This window comes from Haliotis rubra, unplaced genomic scaffold (genome assembly GCF_003918875.1).
Source record: "Haliotis rubra isolate DU_JTF1 unplaced genomic scaffold, ASM391887v1 Scf1000, whole genome shotgun sequence".
In the NCBI taxonomy this organism is placed as follows: domain Eukaryota; kingdom Metazoa; phylum Mollusca; class Gastropoda; order Lepetellida; family Haliotidae; genus Haliotis; species Haliotis rubra.
In genome coordinates this window covers 276390-302672 of record NW_025764894.1, presented here as the reverse complement: position 1 = coordinate 302672, position 26283 = coordinate 276390, and the positions used below count along the sequence as shown (strand labels likewise).

The 26283-nt window shown below is 37.4% G+C and overlaps 3 protein-coding genes across 3 annotated transcripts in view; all 3 read left to right on the top strand.

The window, feature by feature from the left end:
• Positions 1 to 26283, top strand: part of LOC124267005 — a 219701-nt gene that overhangs the window by 11899 nt on the left and 181519 nt on the right. The window lies entirely within an intron of this gene.
• LOC124267022 overlaps positions 2026 to 26283 on the top strand; it is a 289774-nt gene continuing 265516 nt past the window's right edge. The window contains exon 1 of the mRNA XM_046701872.1: positions 2026 to 2095. The gene's annotated coding sequence lies outside the window, so the exon portion shown is untranslated. The remainder of the gene's footprint in view (positions 2096 to 26283) is intronic.
• The window catches only part of LOC124266994, a 33450-nt gene continuing 16354 nt past the window's right edge, over positions 9188 to 26283 (top strand). The window contains exons 1-6 of the mRNA XM_046701840.1: positions 9188 to 9312; positions 9728 to 10989; positions 11077 to 11160; positions 11466 to 12034; positions 15503 to 15707; positions 18407 to 18446. Of these exons, the coding sequence (XP_046557796.1) occupies positions 10830 to 10989; positions 11077 to 11160; positions 11466 to 12034; positions 15503 to 15707; positions 18407 to 18446 (1058 nt within the window). The 5' untranslated portion in view covers positions 9188 to 9312; positions 9728 to 10829. The remainder of the gene's footprint in view (positions 9313 to 9727; positions 10990 to 11076; positions 11161 to 11465; positions 12035 to 15502; positions 15708 to 18406; positions 18447 to 26283) is intronic.

Sequence of the window (26283 nt, the reverse complement as noted above, 5' to 3'; positions counted from 1 at the left end):
TTTTGACTGTAGCAGCTATATCTCAGTTAATAAACACAGGGCAATACAAGTCATATTGACTGTAGCAGGCATATCACAGTTACTTAACACAGGGCAATACAAGTCATATTGACTGTAGCAGCTATATCTCCGTTAATCAACACAAGGCAATACAAGTCATATTGACTGTAGCAGGTATATCACAGTTACTTAACACAGGGCAATACAAGCCATATTGACTGTAGCAGCTATATCTCCGTTAATCAACACAGGGAAATACAAGTCATATTGACTGTAGCAGGTATATCACAGTTACTTAACACAGGGCAATACAAGCCATATTGACTGTAGCAGATCTATCTCAGTTACCCAACACAGGGCAATACAAGTCATATTGACTGTAGCAACTATATCTCAGTTACTCAACACAGACCAATACAAGTCATATTGACTGTAACAACTACATCTCAGTTTTTCAACACAGGGCAATACAAGTCATATTGACTTTATCAACTATTTCTCAGTTACTCAACACAGAGCAATACAAGTCATATTGACTGTAGCAACCATTTCTCAGTTACTCAACACAGAGCAATACAAGTCATATTGACTGTAGCAACCATTTCTCAGTTACTCAACACAGAGCAATACAAATCATATTGACTGTAGCTATATCTCAGTTACTCAACACAGAGCAATACAAGTCATATTGACTGTAGCAGATCTATCTCAGTTACTCAACACAGAGCAATACAAGTCATATTGACTGTAGCTATATCTCAGTTACTCCAGACAGAGCAATACAAGCCATACTGACTATAGCAGCTATATCTCCATTTCTTACTGCGAGGCAACACAACTCATACTGAATATAGCAGTTATCTTTGGGGAATATAAGACATATTTACTGAAGGTAAATAATAGATAATCTACAGAACAACCATCCTCGATAACTGTTTGTGCACTCAAGTAACTTAGTTAATCACCCTCTGACATATCTCACGATTGCATGTGCCTTGATCTTATCCCTTTGGAGCATATCTGGGACATGATTGGTCGTCGTGTACAACAAATGTGTCCTGTACAGAACCTGTCCCAATTGGAAGCAGCTTTTCACGAGGAATGGCGTAGACTGCCCCTTCAGAGGATCAGGGGGCTCACAGGGGATACGAGGAGGAGAGTGCTGGCTGTCATACAGTCACATGGAGGTTACACTCAGTATTGACCTTTAAATCCTGTGACATTTTAAATGTTCAAATTTACCAATAAATTCAACATTAAACATTCCAGGGTCATCCTTGTACAGACATGGTTTTGCATGAAAATCATTACCATCATACAATCATCATAGATTCCAATCATTTTGTCGTTCTTTATGAGTCAAAAGATCATACGGGGCAGAAAAAATCATGTTTTTCCATCGTGGTCACCACGAGATGTTTTATGTACGTGTTGAAAGCCTACATTGCACGGGTGATACTTGATTAAGTTTTTTTGTGTACATTTGGCCTAATTGCTCTCGACCTATCTGCAGCAATAGCTATTGATTATATGTAAATCAAGGGAATGCTTAAAACATTCCATGTGTATACAATCGGCCTCAATACATATATTACAAAATGACTGGAAATCGTTAACAATCTAGTTATGAAGCAATATAGAACAAGTTTTTATGGATAACAACTTCTTTATTTCGTGGGTGCGTCGCACTCAAGAAATAAAGAAGTTGTTATCCATAAATCTTGTTCTATATTGTACGTCTCAACTTCTAAAATGCCACTCAAACTAGTTATGAAGCAGCGTTTGTTTTGTTGATCACGACATAAAGATATAGATTGTATTCAATATCCCTGAAACTATTGAAGCCCTACTTTGGTAGAGTAAAGTTTCCTACAGTTAGCTGTACAAGTCATTGTCTGCAGTGTGAAAAGAACCTTTTGTGATGAAACATTCCCAGTGTGCTTTGTCCTTTGGCGATCATGTTTCGTTCATGTTACACCCGGTAATGCTTGGGTGGAGATGAACGGGTCTCTGCGGTAGGAGTAGTTACAGGCACGTTGTTGATCAGGGGACGATCAGAGTTACCTCCTGGCTTTAAAGCTAACAGACTCAAAAGGTAACAGCATTCACTCGTTACATCGATGACCCGAGTGTGATTACACACAATCATTTGGTAAAATGTGTAAAGCCCTTTGCTTCGTGCACCACACCACACCCCCACCCCCCACCCTGCTCTGGGATGTTGCTGGACTGTTACTTAATGTGGCTTAATACAATATTCACTCGTTCGCTCTCTTGTAAGGCTGCACTGTACCACAATACGTCAACCTCACCTCTCGCCATGGCATAGTAAACTAACAAGAAATAACTGCCTTTCTAATAACATGGGTTGAACCACAGGTTATTTTCAAATGATAGTTTGTTCTCAGTTTACAACGAGTGTTGAAAATATACAGAAAAATTTACATCCACTATTTAACATCATTCAGTGCTAGCTTGGAATCGACATTTTCCATTTAACCATTGAAAACTCGAAGTGCCCGAATGTCAATGTACACATGGAACCTAATTAAGCACTATGTAATTTGTTTCATCTTTGTGATGTAGCTATAGATGATGATGATGTGTCAATGGTGTCATTATTTAGGAGCAGATTTCAGGTAATGAAGAACAGCAGCTTGAAACGGCTTGCTACCCAGTCATGTCATGAAAAACAGTATCTATGCCTGGCCGTTCAAGGGTATAACACTTGTGATTATGCGATCATCTCTCATTTTGCTGACTTGTCACAATTTCCTCACACTGACTCAAGGTTGTGTGCTTATTTCTGTGTGTTAGGTCTACAACAAAATCTTTACTATAGATATTAAATATAATACATATATAAGTAAGGCATAGAGCCTTCCAATAAACCCTCTTGTGTATGAATCATTTAAATACATGCATATTCATAACATACATCACCCGGAAGTGACCTTCGTGTCACTGTAAAGAAAATCACCAGTACAGGTAGGTGGGTTTTGCCTCGTCTCCCACTTTGGCACTCTGCACATATGACTACTTGGTATTCAGAACCAAAACTTAATTGTATATGTCACTTACCGACTTATCACAATTTGCTCACATTGACTCATGATTCTGTGGTTCGGTGACATCCTGCAAGCTTCACAGCAAATTGTTTTCAACAATACACATTTATGTCAGGCATAGAGCCTTCCAGTAAACCCTTTTGCGCATTAATAATTCAAAAGCATGCATATTCATAACATACATGTAAGCCGGAAGTGACCATGTGGGAGCTTAACAGCGAACGAGATTACCTGTACAGGTAGGTGGGTTGTGTCTCGTCTCTCACTTTGTCACTGTGCACAGCGATAACTACTCGTTATTCAGAGTTAAAACTTACATGAATATATTAATATACTACCAGGAAGGACATGGTGGTACCTGTATCTTAATTTATTCGATGTATAGCCTAGTAATATTAAAAAATAAAGTAATAATTTCAGAACTCAGATTGCAACAAAAACTTCAACTACATCATTTACTGTTAGCTCACGTTTACTAATGTTAGATTCACAAGAGAAGTAACTGAAAATATTCAACATAACTGAGATTTCCAGTTGCATTTATCTAGTTTTAATATAATTCTGATACAAAGGTGTTTTGCAGGTGGAAAAACCACTTTTCAAACTCTTGTTAATGCGATATCTCATGCACTTTTGTACCCATTGTCTTCAAATTTGGTGTCATGAATATACATAACGGGTATCAGGGTGAGGTATGGTAATAGGGAGTGTGGTACCCGAGTACAAATTTGGGACCCATCCCAGCACTAATACACACTGATACTGACAGTCTATGTGACCAAAAGACGAAAAAACAAGTAAATATGTTATATTTAATTCTTCTTTAGAAGCGCGGGGAGGGCATTGCCGTGTTAGCGATAAACACTTGTTCTTCATGTAATGTCTGAATCAGGCACAAAGGATTCTGTTGTCGAGAGTCCCTTGTTGTACCTCCGAACGATCCAATACAAGCTCTGCTGATACACACTGATACTAACAGTGGATATGTACATCTGCATCTATACATGCAAACCTACTATATTCCTGAAATATGAGTTAGGAGTAGATTCTGAGATGTGACCATGAGTAAAAACTACACCACACAAAAGGTAATCTTCTATGTGACCAAAAGATAGAAAAACCAGTAAATATGGTATATTGTCGTTTCATTGTCGTAATGTCTTCATTGCCTTAATCCAACTGCGTTGAGTCGACGTCTGACAAATGGACACTTTATTATGGATAGACAAGTGATCACGATGGATGAACATTACACTTTGAGTCTTGCCTGGCGTTCAAGGTTTCTCTAGAACTGGTCATTCACTCAAATGCAGATGTTGGCAGATCATGTGTTTGCAAAAAAAACCGGCTAATAGCAGTGTTGTTAATTTTCAACACTGCTCCATTATCCCCCACCTGGCATCCCAACTTAGTTCATGTAAATGGGTTTTTTTGTTTCAGTATAGGACGCCTAGGCATTTCACGTCTTCAGGTGTTTTTTGTAAAATCTTTAGTTTGGTAGCAAATTCAGTTTAAATCGGTGGCAGTTGAGATACTAAAACATGTTAGAATCAACCTTTTCACAGTGAGACACCTCAGTTGTGCAGAAGGAGTGTGCTTTTTGGTCACTGATAACAATATCCGCAATATTAACGCATTAGCAATATTAACGCATTATCACGACGGGGGACATCAGAAATGGGCTTCACGCATTGCACCCATGTGGTGTAACGAGCGAAAGCTTTAACCACGAGGCTACCCCACCGACCCTGATGTGGTTTATGTGTGGTCAGTTTCAGATCACTGTCATATGATGCCCATGTTGCTGTCGCATAATGTTGACCACCACAAACAATGTCCGAAGACATACAAATGTTTCTGTTGTATTCGGACATCGGTCTGACACTGAACATTACAATGTAACTGACTTTTTTTTATTGGTGAACATTCCGGACATTCAATACCTCAAACCGTTGACAACGTCTATTTTACTTTTCAATTTTATTGTTGTTTATAACACTGATTCCATTAACAGAGTCGTGGTATTTAAAGGTCACATGCAACCAAAAAATCAAACATAATTAAAACACAATTATCACTTATTCATGACATATTATATACATTGCTGGTTACGAAAAAATATATAAACAAAATTATAAGCGTACAATCGCAAATCGAAAGTGCAAAATTGTGTACTTCGGTTTACTTCACAAGAAACGAAGCAGCCGGGATACCGAACCCAGTCAGAGCGGGTGGGTGTGCACTCAAGTGTAACGGCTGGTTCATTTGCAGATGCCTTCACGGCTAATATATAGAGATGTTGGGTTTTGTAAATACATGCTCATTTTTTGTGTATAACATTTTGCAATCAACAGACGTCATAACATGTCATGTGTTCAAGTATCACACCTGCCTGTCTGTGTAATTACATAATGTGACAGAGACCGAACTCGGGCCATAAATCAATGCATTTTGTTTATGGTGTATAGCCTGATTGGTGTTAAGTTCAAATTGCATGTGGTCAGTGATAGCAGCTGTGTATTGAATATTGTCATTAGCAGACAGGCAGGCAGACACACGGGTGTCAATAAAACAAGACATTGAGTTTTGTCTGTGACAACGACATATCTATATCACAGTTAGAAATTCTGTCAACGCTAAATAATGACATTGCTTTTAAGTATCGAACTGAGAAAGTGACTCGGTAAGAAGAACGTGTGGTGAAATAGACAAATGTAATTATATAAACAGTTTATTTACTGTCATAACATATAAAAAGCTCGCGCCTGTGAGATATCAACAAAACATTAGAAAAATAGCTCACACCAAAGCCTTCACCGAGTATTCACCCGACAACCCGCTTCCAAGCTGCGCGAACCTATTTACTTGCACGCGTGCTATGAGCGCAGCCCAGCTGTTGAAACCCGTTTTCCCCAGAAAAGTCTGGGGAAAATTAGTGAAACGTTTGAACTCCGATTTCGCGCGTTTATTTTCATCGTGTTATTTTTCAATTTTATTAGTCGAATTTGCATTTTTGACGATTTGTTTCGGTATGTCCATACCGAAAGGTATCAGAATCTGCAAAGTTGTGTTTTACGTTGCATGTGACCTTTAACATGCACCATATGTTTTTATCGAAAGTGTCAAACATGAAATATACAAAATGTCATTTGGACAATGAAATCTTGGGCTACATGTTTGTACAGGCTATTTGCATAGCTGGCTTTGGAGGGTTGTTCGAATGAATATCTCCCTGTCTCATTTTACACGGACGGTCAATTGATATCAGTGGTAGACGGTATTTGGTGTAGTAACGCAGTAAGGAAGGCGTTATCTTACATCAGAGCTCAATTCATATCGCAACGAAACGCCTGAATGCGCTTCTTTTCTCATACACACCAATCGCTAGGTCAAGGTACATTTGATATTTTGAAGCTATTGTTCAAATGTGCAAACGCACTTGTAAATGTTGTGTTGTTCCAAATATAAACTGACTTGGCTTTCATGTGATATACCGTTCATTTGGTTGCTTTAACTTTGAATACAAAACAACTTTGCCCTTTAAATATATATATTTGTACACGACCCATTTTGTGATAATAGAAATGTCTTGATTGCGTCCCAAGTTCGAAATTGTCCAACTCCCCATGTTCTCGGTACCATTGATGTTGGTACATTTTGATCTGTTAGTGCAGATGTGGGGAGAGTGCAGTGTTGGGGTCTCTATGTCCTCAGAATAGTTCTTGGTGGGGACGAGGCAGCGCTGCCTAAAGTACTCGTGGAAATAGAAATACAATGGTTTGGGGCGTTGTTTATTTGTTTTATTACTTCATTAAAATAGGTAGTTTTAACAATATTATAACAAAATAACTATGTTTTTCCCAACTAGGCTTGTTTTATACTGGTCCTCTAATCATCATTCAAAATACCATTTCCTCCCTGGCAACTGGTGAGGCCTGAAGTTGACCTAACTCTGACAAAGTTTAAGCAATCTGAAACTAATGACTTACAGTATAAACAAGAATATAATCAATTAAAAAATAAATATAATACATACAAATCTTTATTTACAGATGGGTCCAAAGATGGTGGCGCGGTGGCATGTGCCACTGTCACTGGATCCCGAACAATATCTTCTCGACTACCAAATAACAGCTCTATTTTCACAGCAGAAGCTAACGCCATATTAACAGCTTTTAAATATATTAATAAACACCGTAAATATAAACAATATATAATCTTTTCAGATTCTCTTTCGTGTCTTCAGGCTATTAAAAATCTTTCTTGTATACATCCTCTTTTATCAGAAATTATTAGATTGTATAATGAACTTGCTACTGGCCAATGCGACATCGTCTTTTGTTGGTTACCCAGCCACGTTGGCATTTCTGGGAACACAATGGCCGATCTTGCTGCTAAGGCAGCACTCAACAAATATGTGACACCACTTCTGATCCCATACTCTGATTGCAAAGCTAGCATTAGAACCTACATCCGTGATCTGATGCAGAAGAAGTGGGGCACCCAAGTAGGTATAAATAAATTACATGAAATAAAACCCTTGACTGTGTTGAATATTCCATCACAAGGGATATCTATTTCAAATCACGAACTATGAAGGATCTTTTTAATAATATAAGCTCTCATTTAATTATTGCATTTTTGAAAAGAATTAGATTTGTTAACTGATTTGTAAACAGATACATATTTTATCATTGGTAGTTTAGATTAGTAACTGAGATTTTTAGTGGCTGTACCCTCAAAGGGGGTTGAAGTAGCGTAAAATTATTGTCCTCCTGAGAGGGTACATAAGTCCCGAAACATTCAAAGGAAATTTGAATGTAGTATTTTTTTTTATTTTAAATTTCGGTTTAATCTTCGTATCATCGACAGCGGCTGAAGGGATGATATAAAAATTGCAAGTGTTCAAAATGACACGATTTGCTCTCCTGCAAACTAACTATTCACGGTGGCTGTGTTTCTATTTGCATATTTATAGTGTCTGTTTGAGTGAGTGAGTGAGTGAGTTAATATCTTACATCACATGTGTCCATTTGAAATTAAACAGGTGTTTCAGAGGTAAAGCCAACAAGGCAAACAGCGGATATACATGTACAGGCAAAAGAAAAAAAGGAGAATAAGTTATTTTTAAAACTTTATGTATCTTACTTTCCGTCAACTAGTACTCAAGGTATATTTTTTACACAAGCTGCTTTACGCTCACCTGGCATTGAATGACCTAGACCTCCAGTGTCATCCAATCACATGCCAGAACATGACGTTTTTCAAAATTATTTGGTTTTACAAATACGAAGTCGTGAGATCACTCTCCTTGCATTCTTAAAGTTCAGGGGATTCTGACCTTGACACTTACTATGTCTGGGTTTTCTTTAATTTGATCCTTGATAAACTTGGCTCGTTACAGGTTTTAAGCCAAACGTTCATATACCTGTGAGATCCATGTCTATTAAGCCTCAGAAATACTCACTTTACTGCGTGGATGAAGAACGTACAACGCCTTTAAGAAAGTGGTAAAAAATAACCTACATTCTCTTTGGGATTACACTTTCTAAGTAGTACATATTCCAGTACCTGTTTGGTTTGAGACCCATCTGCACTCTGAGAGTGGTTCGAATTCCAAGTTGGACCCAACATAAAATAGTATTAGAATCTGACCTTCCCTAGAAAAAGAGTTATCCCAAATATGAGCTACGTGCACGTGAATATGATGTATATGGAATTATGCTTGCGTATGTATTTTACTGCAAAGCAACTTCGCATTTTCGTAAGTGACTTCAGTTTGATACCTCTCCGAGCTGATAGAATTGCGCCCGCTTATACAAATGGGAGTAGTCCTGTCAGCCTGCCTAATGCAGATAGCTTCCCCACTGACTGTCCTTTCTCAAAAGCTGCGTGGTGAGGACTGACTGTAGGTAGCTAAGGCGTCTTTGGAGGACTTGAATTCACATGCAGGACTGCATGCAGTGACGACATGATCCCAAACCCTCAAACCCCTGTCCCATCCAGTCCAGCACCCACACCCATACATGCACCCTACTGAACTTTGTAATATATTCTTTTGTATAAATAACTCAATACATCAATCCATCCATTAGTTTTGTTTCGTTCATGTATTTCAGACCGTGCGTATTTTAAAGATTTGGTGTAATCGCCTGGTGGTTGTAAGGAAAACATACCAAGGTTTATCTGCACTATCATGCTGATGACATGTCATCACTGGGTACAGAAACAGTTGATTACACGGGTATTTATATTCATTCCGATTACAATACAGGTTATGGATATTTAACATTTCTGATAAATTCGGATTAAGAGGATTCCAAATTAACTTTGAACACGTTATGTTACACATAAGTGTATGACGTAATCGGCGGATTAAAATATTTAGATAATAGTTTCACGAGTTTGTTACACATGTTAAGCTTTTCAAAACTGAAAAGGGCAACGTCAGTAATTCTCTACGTGCCACATATTCTCGTGAAAAATAGAAATAAGTGAGTCAGTGAATGTGATTTGTTCAATGCCTGCTGGGAAAATGGCATGGAAGTCATGATGTCTGAACATAATACACGTATTCTTATAAAACGTTGTATTTGCATCTCCTATTTCAATTAAGCCAGTGCATTCTAACTATTTCAACACCACACTTATCTTTACAGAGGCCTGCACAAAATGCCTGGCAGTAGGAAAATTGTACAAGTCTCACTCAAACTGCCGTAACATCATTCTTCTTCATACAACCCGGTCTATTATTTGTGCTGGAAAGAAGTCGAGGGAGCTCTTAGAAAAGAAAAAGAGAACTCTTGACAGACTCGGGAAGATAGTCTCAGCTTGGAGGAACAGCGGAGGAGGCCAAGTTCTGATTCATGTAGAGGGTCAACTATCCGAGGACAGGTGTCTGGAACAGTTTGATGAGTTCATTACCAAGAGTTTGTCTGATCTCATTGATGATGGAGAACTATATGTAGACGCATACAGGCGCCAATGGTTATCTGAAATACAGAACTTTCAAAACCATACTGACTTCGTTTTTGTGAACGTGAAGGAAACGAGTGGGATAGCCACTCTGGATTTTAACACAAAAGTAAGGAACGACATAGAAAATGTATCAGCAACGTCTGTCAATCTAGCTAAATGCATGCTCAACAGGCGGAACAACACAGGTCCCCCAACGTCGAAAGGATTGTGTGAAAATATTCAACTACTCCATGAGTGCCGGAATACTGAACTAAAAAGGTTACATGTTGACAAATTGAAGAGTCAAGTTGCAACGAACATTTTAAGAAGCCCGTCAGATTTCGTGGATTATTTATGGCATGATCTCAAATTGAAAGATAACCTGACCTCTATGTCCAAGATTGAAGGAGGAGGATCATACTATGTTGGGATAAGTGAGGATACCCTTGACATTGAAAGTTACAGAACCAAATTTCTTAATATTGACGGGTTTTGCATCAAATTTGAAGAATCTGAGATCACCACAGCCATTAAATCCAAACTTCAAAGTGACACAATAGCCGTACAAAAAGGAACTTTCTGTAGAGTTAATGACGATTTGATTGAAGTCAGGCTACATCCAATATCTGGAACAGAGAAACGTGTTCTGGAGGTAGCTGTGCGTTGCTTTGATGGTATCATCTTTAGTGACAAGGAAGGGCCAAGGACTTATGAAGTGAAGGACAAAAATATTCATCGGATGGACAAAGCCACCTGGCTAGAGCGATTCAAAGCCATGCAGAAATAGTTTAATAGACATTCATCATGGAAGGGGAGTTTGAGCTTGGTGAAAGAACTAGCGATAGTGGCGAGAGTGATGACTCCAGTGTGCCTAGCAGATACAGCTCAGAAGGAGACGTTCCATTACTGACTGATGACGTTTTCTCTGATTCGGATGATCCTGTAAAAGGAGCACAGACTTCCGGTAAGGTATTGAAATTATGCAGTTCGATACATGATGTCTCCAGCCGGATACACCCTGAATATAAATCATTTGCTTTGCTTGTTTCAGGCGATACTCTCCAGTCAGACACTGTCTCTACATCAGAACAAAGGGAGGTTGTTGGGATACTATCAGCTGAATCAGAACAGTCGTGTATGTATTTGTAGTATTTGTTGATGATGTGAAGCATAGTGTTTTCTACAGTTAATAATGGTGGCCTTTTTCGTCATATTTTGTAACATGCAAAAATTGTGTCTCAGTATTATGCATGAAGTCACCAATTATTTTGACAGAACATGTTTCAGCTGCAACTCATCCAAACATTGTTGTCTGTGTGAAGATGTGTGATTAAGTATAAGACATAAATGAGTGTTGATATGAATGTATTGTTTCTTTACATATAATCTTAAGATGAGTGGTTATCTCATTTTAGTATTTTTATGTGGTGACTGTTGCAGACTTCGGCATCTTCCCATCCATTGTTGAAGAAGCTCTCACGAAACAGCATGCCCACATTGTACAGAGGCTGAGAGAGCTACCAGGCAGAAATCGTACAGTCGTCATCTCAGGAGGTAGCCTGCTGAAGTTGATAGACCCATCCTGGGAGGGCCGAGTACCTGCGTCTGCCCTGTGTGATGCGTGTGTGTTCTCCCCGACACGCCCTGTCATGGTGCTGACTTTCACAACTGGGGATGAGGACAACCACAAGAACATTCAATACAACACCAAGTTGGCGACGTTGATCGTACAACATGTGAAGGTGGACACGAAGTTTGATTTCAATATCATTCATGACACTGTCAACGCATCTTTGTGTAAGGAGAGACAAGATTTCCTGACGAAGATCGAGCAATTTGAGAATTCAGCCAAATGCATCTGTTTCCCCCCCGAACTACATATGGACGAAGACAAATGTAGAACCATCATAAAGACCTTCCTGAAATACCTGTCTGATGGCACTGAGTCAGTCAGACTTTCACCATCTATGGAGGATAAAGTACATGGGAAGACCATTTCCGAGCAAGATGTATGTATAAATTTGTATTAATATTTTATTACACCTTAATAGAGGCATTGTTTGAAATTAGAAATAGAAATGTTTCCTTATTGTCCTTTGTTATCTTGAAATGAACAAGGCCTGGTGGAATAGGAATATATATGCTTATAGGAATCATTACATTCCAGTTGATATTGGCATGTCAATGAGATGAAATCCGTATGTGTATTGACATCAAGTTATTTGTTTCGATGATCTTTACATGATGCACGAGTACGTTTCACTTAACCTGATGTCCTTTCCTCTGGCAATTTTTCGCTGCTTTTGTATGGTGATATTTTGCAGTATTGTTTTCGATAAAAGGCATATTGGTGACAACATAGCAACTTTGTATATGTTCCCTATTTCGTTGTTTTTTATCTTGTCTCGCAGGCACATGTTGTGGCTCTCATTACACTTTTTCACTATAGTTTTTAGAACGTGGTTGGACCAGTGGCTCATATTTTAGGCAAAATATATGTCTTGGTATCCTGGGTAGCATGTAGACACTGAGTTTGTGTTTGGGTGAACGGTTCCTTATGTGGAGGGAACATTTAAATTGTGATCCTTATGTCAGTACCCCCTTGCATATATTTCCTTTGTTACAGATTGTGTTCTAAGGGGATGTCTTTTGTTCAAAGGACAAATGTCCGAGAAAGACTCTAATCTTCAGTGTCGCCCTGGTTTAGCTGGTTTAGAACAGAATTTTACATGTTATAAATACGTGCTGATAAAGCATGAGAAACAACTTATTCATTGAAAGTAGATGGCTGGTATGACCAATACTCCCGTCGACTTTGACTCCACTACCTCCGGTTTTTGCCCCTCAGGAGGCCTTGAATGAAGAACCTATCTGACATTCATACTGCTCTTCTGGGATCATCTCCTCCAATGTCAACTTATTAATTTCGCGTGATCTAGTGCAGGTCTCACAAGTCCCTTATGCCAGGATGGTCTGTAAATAATCGAGACCGGACCAGACATAAAAGTTATCAACCGCATGAGCATTGATCTAAGCAACTGGGATACGATGATCTGTGTCAACCAAGCCAGCAAGCCTGACCACATGATCCCGATAGTTGCCTCTTACGACAAGCACAGGTTGCTGAAGACCAATTCTAACCGGATCTTCGCGGGTCTCATCTGTAAGACATACCTCCCTCCACTCCAGTGAACTGAAGCACTGTCACCTTCTGTCGCTTGACGTGCGCCAGTCTGTGAACATGCCTCCTATGCTGGACCACTCACCTGCTCAAATCCTTGGATTCCTTGGATGACTTGCCATTTGATGCCAGGTGCTTCTTGTCCACGGTTACAGGGAGTTTCTTCACTCCATCAGCACCAACCTGCATTGCATTGTACTGATCCTTACCACACTGATGATGACGGCGATTTTGTTCCTGTTTTCATGAATCAAAAGTACATTGACTCCAGCAGACATACCCACATGGCTTGTGGACCACCTGCCATATGCTTTGCTATGACGAGATGCTCCCTGATTTGTGGAAGATGGCCTTGCTCAATCAGTCGTCATGCTGTCCCTCATCTGAGAGCTAAATGTTTACTGTTTGGGATTCCCTCTCTGAAATAATGATGCTTCTTTCACCAGTAGTCTCTCAGAGAAAGACCTATGCGGGTATGCATCCAATGCATTGTAGACAATTCCCTTTCTTTCAGCAACGCCAGCCTCTTACGCACGACAAACCAGCAAGAATCACCATACATTTTCACTGGCGGTAGACGTAGACGGCAGTGACTTTTATTTATTTTTATATATTTTTTTATTATACTCATTCACCTCAGCAGATTCCCGATCTTCCAGCCAATATAGATGCCAAGGATGTCAAGGAAGTTCTGTATGCACAGATCATGTCAGGCTGGTTTGCTGGTTGGCTGATTAACGCCAAACTCAGTAACATTCTAGCTACATGGCGGCGATCTGTAAATAATCGAGTCTGGACCATACAAAAGAGTAATCAGCAGCATGAGCATTGATCTAGGTAGCTGGGATGTGATGACACGTGCCAACCTAGTCAGAGAACCTGACCACCCGATCCCATAGTCGCCTCTTAACACAAGCCTGGGTTCCTGAAAGCCAATTCTAACCCGGATCTTCACGGATCCATGTTCAGGCGTTCAAGTTCAAGATGAGATGCATATGAATAAGAACATGATGCTTTTCAACCCCCAGTCTGTCAGTTGTCCTCCACATTTTCGTGTGCTCTCAATCAACGTCAGCCTGCAGGATTCCTACTTCCATGTAGCTACACATGTTGCTCATTCATTTTTCAGGGTCAGCGGTTCCAATGAAAGGTGCCCCAGTTGGGATTTCGCTGGTCCCCTCAATGACGCGGACGTTTTTCCTTACCCTGTTTTGCTGCTCCGGGGAATTTACAACATGTGCAGGCATGTAGTGCTTTTGGTCTCGGCCTATTGGAGACCTTGATTCACAGCCTCATTCAGTTCACTGGAGAACCTGCCTTCTGTGTACCCGACTGGGGATATTTGATGCTTACCTCACCGCTCGCGCCATGTTTGATGACATGTGGTGTTCTTTTCACACCATTCGCTGGTCAAATCACATATATCCAGTGATGGCCACTGTTCCACAAGTGAAGGATTTCCAGTTATTTCTGAGTACAAGTTTGGGCCCCAACAGCAAGGGGACCTAAGTATAATTTTATGTGACTTAGGTCAAAACCTTCCTTGTACCAATTGATTGGTCCCTTGTATGGTGATCTATCTTCAGCTGGCCATCTTTGGCCCATTTTTACATTGTATTGTCCAAAAATAGTTTTTTTTCTTTTTAAAGGGATATGTTGGCTAGTTTTAACTCATTTTGTGATAATCTAGTGATTTTACTATCCTTCGTTGACAGGGTTTTACATATTATATGTATGTATTATGAATTTAGAACTAGTTTTATCACGATACGGGTGAAATATTGCCGATGTGACTTTAAATCTTAACTCTTTCACTGAAATCTGCATTTCATGACGACCTCACTTACAAGACTTCCTTTCAACTGTCTCTCGCCATGGCAACCATGTGAACCACTCCATGTGAACACCTCCAGGGTTGGTCAGGGAGGTCAATAATTATCTTCGAACGCCATAAGCTCACCGTATCTCTGATACACTCTGGATGGAAACTTGCCTTTCTTTTGTTGAGTGTTGTTGATCTTTATCTTCAGGGGGCGGTGGGGTAGTCTAGTGGTTAAAGCGTTGGCTCGTCACCATTACCGTGGCTAATTATCACTGGAGTTGTCACGGAATTTGATAAGACTCCAAGTAGGTAAACACACATAATATTCAATGCGTGATAAATGTTACATTCAAATGAACTTTATTACCACACACATGTTGTTTATGTACAATCAGAATTAGCTATATTCAACATAGTGAAATACTGTTGTTCGTCATTCCAACTATGTGGTCTCTGTTATCATCATTTCAACAGTCGGGGACCCAGCTTGATGAATTACAACAACAGTTACGTGCTCTGGATGAGGACCATCAACAAGTGATCAGTGAAGTCAACCAGCATCATGAAGAGAAACTATCAAAACTGATGTATCTGCATGCTCAGAGAAAGGAGAAACTGGAGAAGGAAATCGAAGAATTAATTCAGAAGCTTCGCCATGCTAAAAAAGATGAAACATCGGGTATGTAGGAATAGGTTTTTTGAAGGAGGAAATCTTTGGTTAAGAACCCTCCAGCTTCTGACGATTTTAATTATATATACAAATGGAAAAGGGTTCGCAATACCTGTGACTGTTATCCCCTGTGAAGTCTTTTATTATACAATTATAGACTCTTTTAGAGGTCGATATCGGTTTTTATTGACCTGAGTAAAACAATATCGACCAAGCTTGCAAGGTCGATATTGTTTTACTCAGGTCAATAAAAAGCGATATTGATCTCTTATAGAGTCTATAATTGTTTTATTATATAGACGAAGAGAAACAGGTTTTAACACAAAGTTTTAATGCACACACTGTGTCATCTCCGGGATACAGCTCATCATTACGTAACACATCTTCACAATCAAAATAATTCATTAAATGTACCAGAAACATCAAAGACAACTTTTAAATAACAAATCTTTAAAGAGACGCTATCAGTCTTAATATATCGATGATTGTTCATCTAGCTACTTTATTACTGCTTATAGTTGAAGTTATCATTGATGGTCACATTACAGTTATTAATAACTGGTCCTGGCATCTGAATCTATTTGTCTATGCTATTTGTCATGCTGTGATTAAGTACATGCATATTGTCATCAGACACAGAAACAGATGACTCAGGTACAGGGAGAGTTTTGAGGATTTCATCAAACTCACAGTCAGTCAAAAAACTTGTTAGGTCATGATCACCGAGGATAGGCAAAGAGTTCTCCTTCTCCCTAGTAGGTTGAGCACAGGTCATATCACTGATGGCGGTGGACATCATCTTCTTGGTCTTGTCATCAGTGAAACCAGTGTAAGTTTTCAGACTGGTTTCTGCTTTATGTCCTGTGACTGTCATAATATGCCGCGATGGCACCTGTGCAGAATCCAATACATGGACTGTTGTAGCTCACAGGGAGTGGTTTGTAAATTTTTGTGAAAGACCTGCCTTTGTGCCAAGCGTCGTCATCATAGTACCAAGCCGGCTGTGTCCAAGGGGAACCGCATGCTATAAATTTCCATTTTCAATTTCTGAATTTGGTTGCTGGAAAAGTTTTGGACAATCTTTATTCAAACGATGAAAGTCCTCACTGGACATCTAGGATCGTCTGTAAGATATAAACACAAAAAATAATAATAATAAATGATAAAAGTGATCATACATATACTTCATTCGAACTCGGGACGTAAGGTTAGCTAAAATTATGCTGCAAACAATTTGATAGCAAGAGTTGCCTCCCTTTCCGTTACAAAGCAAAATGGGTGACAGGTCATGGTTTCCGGTTACGTATCTTTCCAGTGTGTCGATATAATGTACAGTAAGCCTAATATTTGGAATTGAATGTCACTATTTGATAACATAACAACATACCTTTCTTCTCATACATTCGCCCTTGAGCCCGACCGCCGTCCTCCTGACCATTTTTGGTTTGTTCATCTCGGGTCATGTAAACATGCATGTCCCCATCAGCGTCCGTGGTTACGGCCAGATCGCTTATTCTCAAAACGTCTTCCGAAATGAAGCATGATGTCAACGAATACCAACGAAACATGCCTATCTTATTTTGGAAATCTGTAAATTGATATTCAATATTTTATTTGTATCGATGTTTATTCATGAATCTATTGTCTAGATCTATTTGCCTTGATGATTTTACGAAACTCAGTGTGTGTGTTAAAAACTAGTTTTATATATTCACCTTATACTGTAGAAGTAGTGGGGAATCTGAGCTGCACACGTAGCCATATCAGCTTCTGCAACAGGTGGGTAGTGTTTGATCTCAGCGCAACCGATTCTTTTTAGTTCCTTTCCCATAGCCTTGAACGCTGTCGTGGATTCTTTGAAATTGGCGCCCCTGATGATATCTATTCCTCTTCTTGTTTTTCCAAGAGTCTTTGGATGCCATGTCGATAAGACATTAAAGTTACTTTCTTGTAGTGTTCTCCTTTCTCTGACCTGGCTTCCAGGTAAAAATTTAGCCAGTGATGAATCAGAAGTTCATCTTCGGTAAAGTTCTCAAAATCAGCTGATTTACCCTTTGTTGTAGATATTATCTGAAAACCTTCACAGCAGTGTTAGTTGACCTTTTAGTGTTCTTTGGGATCGATATTTTCCAAGATCTCCTTCTGTTTTGTCATCTGTAATATCAGCAAAACGCCATTTCTATTGACGAACGCTGAAACCATCGCTGAACGGCTAAAGATAGCGCGTGAGGGAATGACGTCAAACCGAGCGATCTGATTGGTTGAAAAGCAGGGGAAGCCCCTTTGTACGGGATTCCTCGTCTATTTTTAGTAACTCAGGTCAATATCGTAATTTATCAGAAAACTCAAGTCAATATCGCGTTTTGTAGACAATCACCTGACGGTATTTTGACCAATCGTGATACAGGAAAAATACTACCTATATAATAAAATCATTTCATAATTATGTTAGTTTATATACATGTTTTGACCCTTCAGTGGCACCATGCATTGAGTTAGTTTCCTAACAATTTCCCATACCCCACACATTCAAGCTGGAAACATGAATGAATATTGGCAAACTATTTCCATTGGTGATAGAAGCTACTTTTCCTGATTGATATGCATATGCCGAAAACAATACCACTTAAAGCGTCCATAAACAATATCAACATAGCTTACTTAGTGACAAGAGTTAATTGTCAAGATACGTTTTCTTTTATTTACAGAACTCCATCAGTTGAACCTTTTTGCCAGAACGCCAAGCAAGTAAGGCAACACTTTACTTACTATGTATTACTACAGGCCATTAATTTAATAAGGTTGTCCAATTTTTTTTCAAGTCAAAGTCTTTTATTGTCTATAGGCCACAGGCCGTATACAACATATATACAATTTTCACTTACATTTACACATGTATACAATAACAAAGGTTGAGTTTACAACAAATATATATGATGTCATAGTACATGGGGAAATCCTACAAAAATATATCTTACTGAATTGGGGGGTATTTTGATGCATGGTATAAATATGTGCATAATTTTCTAGAAGTGTTTCGTTATTAGTAGTTTTTTGTTTTTGGGTTTTTGGGGTGTTTTTTCCATCATAAGTTGTATATAATGTCATATCTGATATATCATAAGTATATAGTATTACATCCCATATGTCAAATTGTAAATAGCATCATATATGAACATATCATATTGTTTATAGCACCACATCTGACATATCAAGCTGTATATTGTGTCACATTCAACATATTTTGTTGTATACGGCGCCATATCTGACATACCATCTGACATATCATACTGTATATAGTGCAACACCCGACATAGCATATTGTAGTGTCACGGCCACTCTATCGTGTTGTACATCTATCGTGTTGTACATAATGTATTATCTGATATACATTGTAAATATGTCTTATCTAACATGTGTTGTATATAGTGCCACAATTATTCTGACATGTCATGCTGTGTCTTGTGTCACATCCAATGTGTTGTGTTATATATTGCGCAACATCCGGCTTATTGTGTTGTATATTGTGTCTTATATCCAACCTATAATATGTGTTCCCCAAAGTTACACCAGTGCCATTAACTAACTAGTCAATACATAACTAAAACAATGATAATTTTTCAAAAGGGGAAACAGATCAAGATTTTACAAAAGAAGCGATTGCTGCATACACAGGTCAGGTTTGAAATACTGGGAATAATGGATGCCATTTATTAGCAAATTTCTTCATTTTATTCTTCCTTTGGCAATGAAGCTTTCAACAGAAAAAAATATCTTTTAAAGTCTTTATAAAGTTATCGCATTTTGGAATATTGTTTTTCAAAGAAGAGACATAGATCTGTCTTTTGCTGAAATGATTATATGATTAAGTAATGGGTTTTACTTAAGGAGCCAAAATACACCAAATATTTTGTCAAATTGACTTTTGTATCAAATAAGTGTTAATCCAAATTTGAAGATCCTTCCAAAACTTCTTAGTTTCACTACATTCCCAGTAAACATGGCACAAGTTTTCATCTTCATCTTTACAAAAGCTGCATGAGGCGCTCTGGATAAGGTTCATTTTTAAAAGTTCCTTTTTGGTATAGATAATACCGTGTAAAATTTATATTGAAACTCTAAGAGTTTTACATCATTAATGTCTTGTCTGTAAGACTTGAAAATCATTGGCCAATCAAAGTCAGTATCTTCAAACACATTCTCCCATTTATGACACATATGAGGGTTATTATTGTTAAATAACAATATATCATAAAATAATCTTGATCCTTGTAATGATTTCATAAAATTCTTTTGATAGGAGTTAAGATTCATGTCATAGTTATTTATACACCTGTGATTTGTTATTGTATTTTTCCATGATTCAGGTATATTATTTAGAACATATCTATGATCTAATTCTGTCCCTTTTATTGCATATTTACTTTTAAAGATTCAAAAGACATCAAACCTTCTTCATCACACATGTCTTTGATGGTTAATAGTCCTTTATTTGCCCAATGACTGATATAATGATTTTGGTATTTAAAATTATGATTAAACCATAATGGCTGTGCTAAAATTTCATCAATGTTGTTTTCCTCTATGGTAATGTTAGTACAATACATGTTCCATGCTTTTAAAACATCTTTCCAATATGGATTATGAATATCAGCAATATAATAGAAGTTAGCACCAAATTTCATGATATCATGTAATGGAAAATTGCATGGATTACATATTGATGATTTTCTTAAATAAAGTCTCAAAGTGGATAGTTTCAAGGCATTGATAAAGGTTTTTATGTCGATCATTCTTAAACCCCCATGTATATAATCTTTTTCAAGGTACTTCTCTTAATTTTGTCAGTTTTGTCAGTCCAGATGAATTTGAAAAATATTTTATCAAGGGAGGTAACAAAATCTTGGGGTGGGTTTGGTAAAGTACTGAAAATATGAACTAATTTTGACATAGCTAGTGTCTTGATAACAGTGATTTTGCCGATTAATGTTAAATGTCTTTTTTCTCCACACTGCCAATAATCTGTTAATTTCCTCTAGTTTTTCTTTGTATTGATGATCCATAGATCCTTCAGTTCAGCATTAAGTATAATTCCCAGAACAACAAATTCATTTTTTCGCCATTCAATATTCAAATCCTGACATAGTTTATCACCACAACCTGCTTTAGATCCAATCCAGATAGCTTTAGTCTTATCAATATTTATTTTTAGTCCTGACATCCTATAGAAAGTATTAATTGCATCAACAGCAGAATATAGACATTTTTCTGTACCATCTAAAAACAACTCAGTATCATCTGCATATTGTCCTAATTTATACTCTGTATCATCAATTACTATACCTTTGATATTTTCATTTTGTCTTATCATGCATCCAAGGATTTCAGCTACAAAAAGGAAAAGATATGGTGATAACGGATCCCCTTGTCTACAGCCCCGTTCATTTGAAAAGAATTCTGAGAGATGTCCATTTTGAATAACACAAGAAGTTGTATTATAGGTTAGGATATTTATCCACCTAATAATTTGGGGACCAAACCCAAACTTTTTTAATACCAAATTTATAAAATCTTTAGAGACAGTATCAAAAGCCTTTTCAAAATCGATCAAAATTAATAAACCTGGGATGTCTCTTCTTTTTGTCTCAAACATAATGTCATAGAGTAATCTTGTGTTTTCACTTATATTTCTACCAGGTATAAAACCAGTCTGATTTTCATGTATAAGAGAGTACAGGGTTGTTTTTAACCGATTAGAAATACAAGTACTTACTATTTTATACAGTGAATTCAATAAAGTTATTGGTCTCCAGTTTTTTAAAAGGGTTCTGTTTTTATCTGGCTTGGGTATACATGTAATAACACCTCTTTTCATTGTGAAAGACATTTGATTCTTATTAAAAATTTCTTTAATAAATCTATAGATCCAATATTTAAGGTCTTTCCAAAAATATTTAAAGAAATCTATTGGAAATCCATCTACACCAGGGCTTTTGTTATTTTTCATATGTTTAACAGCCAATGTTATTTCTTCCATGTCAATATCTTTTTCTAATTTGTTTCTAAGATGGCCAGTTAAAGTGGGAGTTACCACATCTTGTAAACAAGTTTCATCCTCATATTTCCTGCCAGAAGAATAAAGTTGTTTGTAAAATGTTTTTACTTCATTTAAGATAGAAAAGCTGTCAGTAATTTCGTCATTGTTATCCGTGACAATCTTATTAATTGATTTGCTGACATAATTTCTATTTTCTAGGTTGCAAAAATACTTGGTTGGCTTTTCCCCCTCTTCATACCATAAAATTCTGTTTCTGAGCTGTATACCCCTTATTTCATCTTCTTTAATTTGTTGTAGTTCAAATTTATATTTTGCAAGTTCAGATAATAAATTTTCATCTATAGTTTGAAAGTCCTTTCTTATTGATTCTTCATAGTCTTTAATTTTAGTTTCTAATTCTGTGGTTTTATCAATGGTTTTCCTTTTTAGAAAGGTTGAAAATGAAATTGATTTTCCCCTAACATTCATAAGGAAGGTTTCTAAAAATAAACTATCATCAATCTTAAGTTTTATATTAAGGTCATTAGCATTTTCATCATATACATCAATATCTGAATATTCTTCAACTGTGTCCTTTAATATGGATCTAACAAGTTCACTATACTCAGGTTGTAACAATAAAGACGTATTAAATTTCCAATATCCCCGCCCTCTTTCTTGGTTAATAGTATTTGAAAAAGAGTAGGTAATAGCTGAGTGGTCCGTTTTATAGCCTGGTAGAATATCGGAATCAAGCGTAAGGTTCAGCAAATCTTGTGAGATTAAAAAAAAATCCAGTCTGGCTTGTTGTCTTGGATGTTTTTTCCACCATGTAAATTTTTCAGATTATCATTCGAATCACGCCAAATATCCACAAGATCATAAGCTGCAATTGTGTCTAAAACTACTTTTCTGGCCTTGGGATTGTTGATATTTTTGTAATTTTCTAAATCAATGGAAGGATCAAGAACCAGATTCCAATCTCCTACCATAACCAGAGATTCATTCTCAAAATTGGATAAACTTTCGAAAAGCTTTACATAAAATAGTGGGTCATCAATATTTGGTCCATAAAGGTTTGTGAGGGTAAATCTTTTATCTTCTACAGTTATGTCTGCAATAATAAAATTTCCACCTTCATCTTCCAGAGTTTTATGTATAGTGAGATCAATATTATTATTGAAAAGTATTGCAACACCTCTTGAATTGGACTTGAAAGGTGCAATTATACTCTGCAATCCCCATTCATTTCTCATTTTATTAACATCTTCTTTGGCTATATGGATATCTTGTAAGCAAATTATTGAGTATGATTTCTTTCTATAGAGATTCATAACTTCTTTCCTTTTATTTTTATTTGCCAGACCCCTACAGTTAGCAGAAATCATCCTTATTTTTTTTATATTATCCATCTGATAACCATGTTAGAATCAAAGTATTTTTAAGTATTGAGATATTATTGAAATCTCTAGGATTACGCCTGAGGTTTGTAACATGATATATGCATATATGCTGTATTTCAAGACATGTTAGATCATTTGATATAAATGGTTGAGAACAATATCTTAATATTTGGAAGACTACTAAAAATATGATGTAGTAAACATAAGCACTGAGAGCTGTTGAAAAGGAAGATCTGAAAGAAGCTGTACTTGATTCTAGAAAAAAAGATGATATAAAAGAAACTATGTACAAACATAAAAACAAAGAAAGAGGCATTTGTGCTATATCCTCTCAACCCGTGAACGTGAATATAGTCTGAACTGCATCGAATGTGTCTACCAAACACGACATAAACATAACCTTGACCTTAAAGGTCGAGGTCGGAATTAATATATCACTTAAATCAGTTCCGTTTACCTGAAGTCTACTGGAAATTACGAAATTTTGATTTAATAACAAATTCAAAAGTTATAAATCCTCTAATAAAGGATCAATGGTTATTCGTGACATAGTCATGTATAAACTGTATAACCTATCATCTTAAAACAGAAAATGTAACATAACTCACGTGAGAAACTGTAAACAAGATTCAACTTCCGGTCTAGTAGTTCCGAAGTGAATAACATTACTAAAAATAGAAAAGCACGTGGCAATGTTTATAAACAAAGAGTTACGAGAGTTCAGTTGTTCATAAATGGTAGTTTTACTACTGATCTGAGTACTTACTTACTCATAGACACATTTGAGCAGAGTCTTAGAAATGTCCATTAAAGTGTGTGATCCGTCCAAACAGTGCTGCACAAATTTGAAGAGAGAAAAGGTAAACAAAAACGTCATAGTTAGCTCCATGCATTTTGATGTTGTGGTGTTCGTATTACGGTGTTTGATCAACGTCGATTGTTCTCCATTCGTCTCGTGAACTTTTTCTGGTTTGAAGGCTGATATCTATTCCTCTCTCCAGAATTCGAGTTTGCACATTGTATTTTTTTCTGAGCTCAAACGCTCGGTTAGCCAGGCGACCTCTTTGTTTCTTCAGGGGCACTGGGAGGTCAGTGCGGACTGTAACTTTCTTCTCCTTTAGAGACGCCCATCCTTTGATTGACGCATTGAATATTCTTTGTTTGTCCTCTGCCTTGACGAATTTCACTATGATGGGTTTTGGCACTGATGCTCGATAATTGGTTGGATCGGTACTTTTTCGGGGAAGTCTATGCACATTTACAAACTGTATCTCACTCGCATCCTTGAGGCCTAATAATGTAATTACCTCTCTCACAAGTACCAAGTTGTCCGAATGCCTTTCGTTCTTGAAGTCTTAGGTTTGGCGTACTTGCTGTCGGTAACACAGACGTTCTGCCACTCTGAGTAATGCAGAATGTTGCATTGCTTAGAAGGCTTCCCATTCTCAGAAAAGTAACATCAGGCAGCGCTTCATGAGAAAAGCTCCATTCGCTGTCTGTGTTGTGTGTGGAGTGGCTAAACCCTATTTGCTGATATTTTTTTTCTAAACTGTGAATATCATGTATGACACCAAGGTGGCCGTGTCATCTCATCATTTCGGCTGCCCATTTACTGCTGGGTGACTACAGGAACTTTGTGCTCCTGAGCTACGTGAATGTGCGTGTGTGCACTAGCTCTGACTCTGAGTGTGTGGGTTCGAATCCCGGATAAGACTCAGCCCAACAAAGTACTAGAATCTGTACTTTACCATGAAAGTGTAATCCCAAATATAACATGTCTGCAATGCCGAGACTGAAAATATCCTCCATTTGTTATTTGAAAGTACATATGTAAAATTATTGTGGCACAATGTGATGAATTGGACAGAGAATAGAACTTAACTTGTATTGCAACAAAACATTACGTGTGTGGAAAAAAGATTAAATTCCCTCCCATATAATAAAATACCTCCCGGATTAATAACATATGCTAAAATATGACTTATACAAGAAATGTATGGACATTATGCCACAGCCTTTTAACACAACTTTGTTATATTGCACGTGCCTATTATGCACGTATTTACTTTTCAAATCTGTGTCCATGAAAAATAAAACATAGCGATAGAAATTAAAGTATTTCTATTTGTCAGTGGGTCATTTATGTTGATTTTGTGTCCCATGACGAAAACTGTCATTGGAAAAAATAACCAATTGGATTGAATGAACATTATGTATTAGAAGGATGGATGGCTTCCACGGTACTTACAATGGTTTACGCAAGTAAACAAAGCAAACGTATTTAATTTATAAAAGAGAAAATTGGAAAAGATTCACATGGGGATCAAATGTCAGTTTCACAGTATAAATCATAGAGTTTGAAATGCGTTATCGAGTTCAGTGTACACTCCAGGATGCCATTGTGGTCAGTATCTTCAATGTTCTCCTTGAGACTTCATGCACCCATAAACACGACGTCTCACTGACGTTGTGAGACGACTGATGACGTCATTGGGAATGTTCTGCCATTCTTGTGACAACGGTCTTCATGAAGGGTCGTGACCTTTGGTCTGCCAGTTCACGATCTATCCAAGGTCGTGTCTGGCTGTTGAAACCTTCCATTAATCTGTTCATAGTTTTACGGTGGCATCCATACGTCCTTACAACGTTGATCATGTCTATTGTTCGCGGCTTAACCTGGGCATTTTAAATGTGTTTTCCTGTTTCTCAATGTGAATTTTGTGCATTTGGATACGGAAAAGCATTTGAGTTTTATTCACAAAGTGCACGAAATTCTCAATTGTTTTCAACTTTATATTTGACCCATATTTTGGATGCTTTAGGTGCATAGAAAACATTCAGTTTCCTTTGTGGAATCACTTCCCCCAAAACAATAATTTCAAAATTTTAATGGGACAGTTTCTTTTGGCATTTACTTCAGTTGTAAGAATAAGAGAGGCAACAAATGTAGTGTCTAAACAAAACAAAAATGATTTCAAGGCATGTAAATCAAAATATTACTGTATTTACGCTTGTCAATTTACACAAGGATCCAGATTTTGTTTTACTAATGTCCTTCAAGGAAAATATTACATTCCTGGGGATCGTGTTTGACATTCTCCCCTAAAATCAAATATATGAATGCATGCAAAGTGGCTGAAGCCTC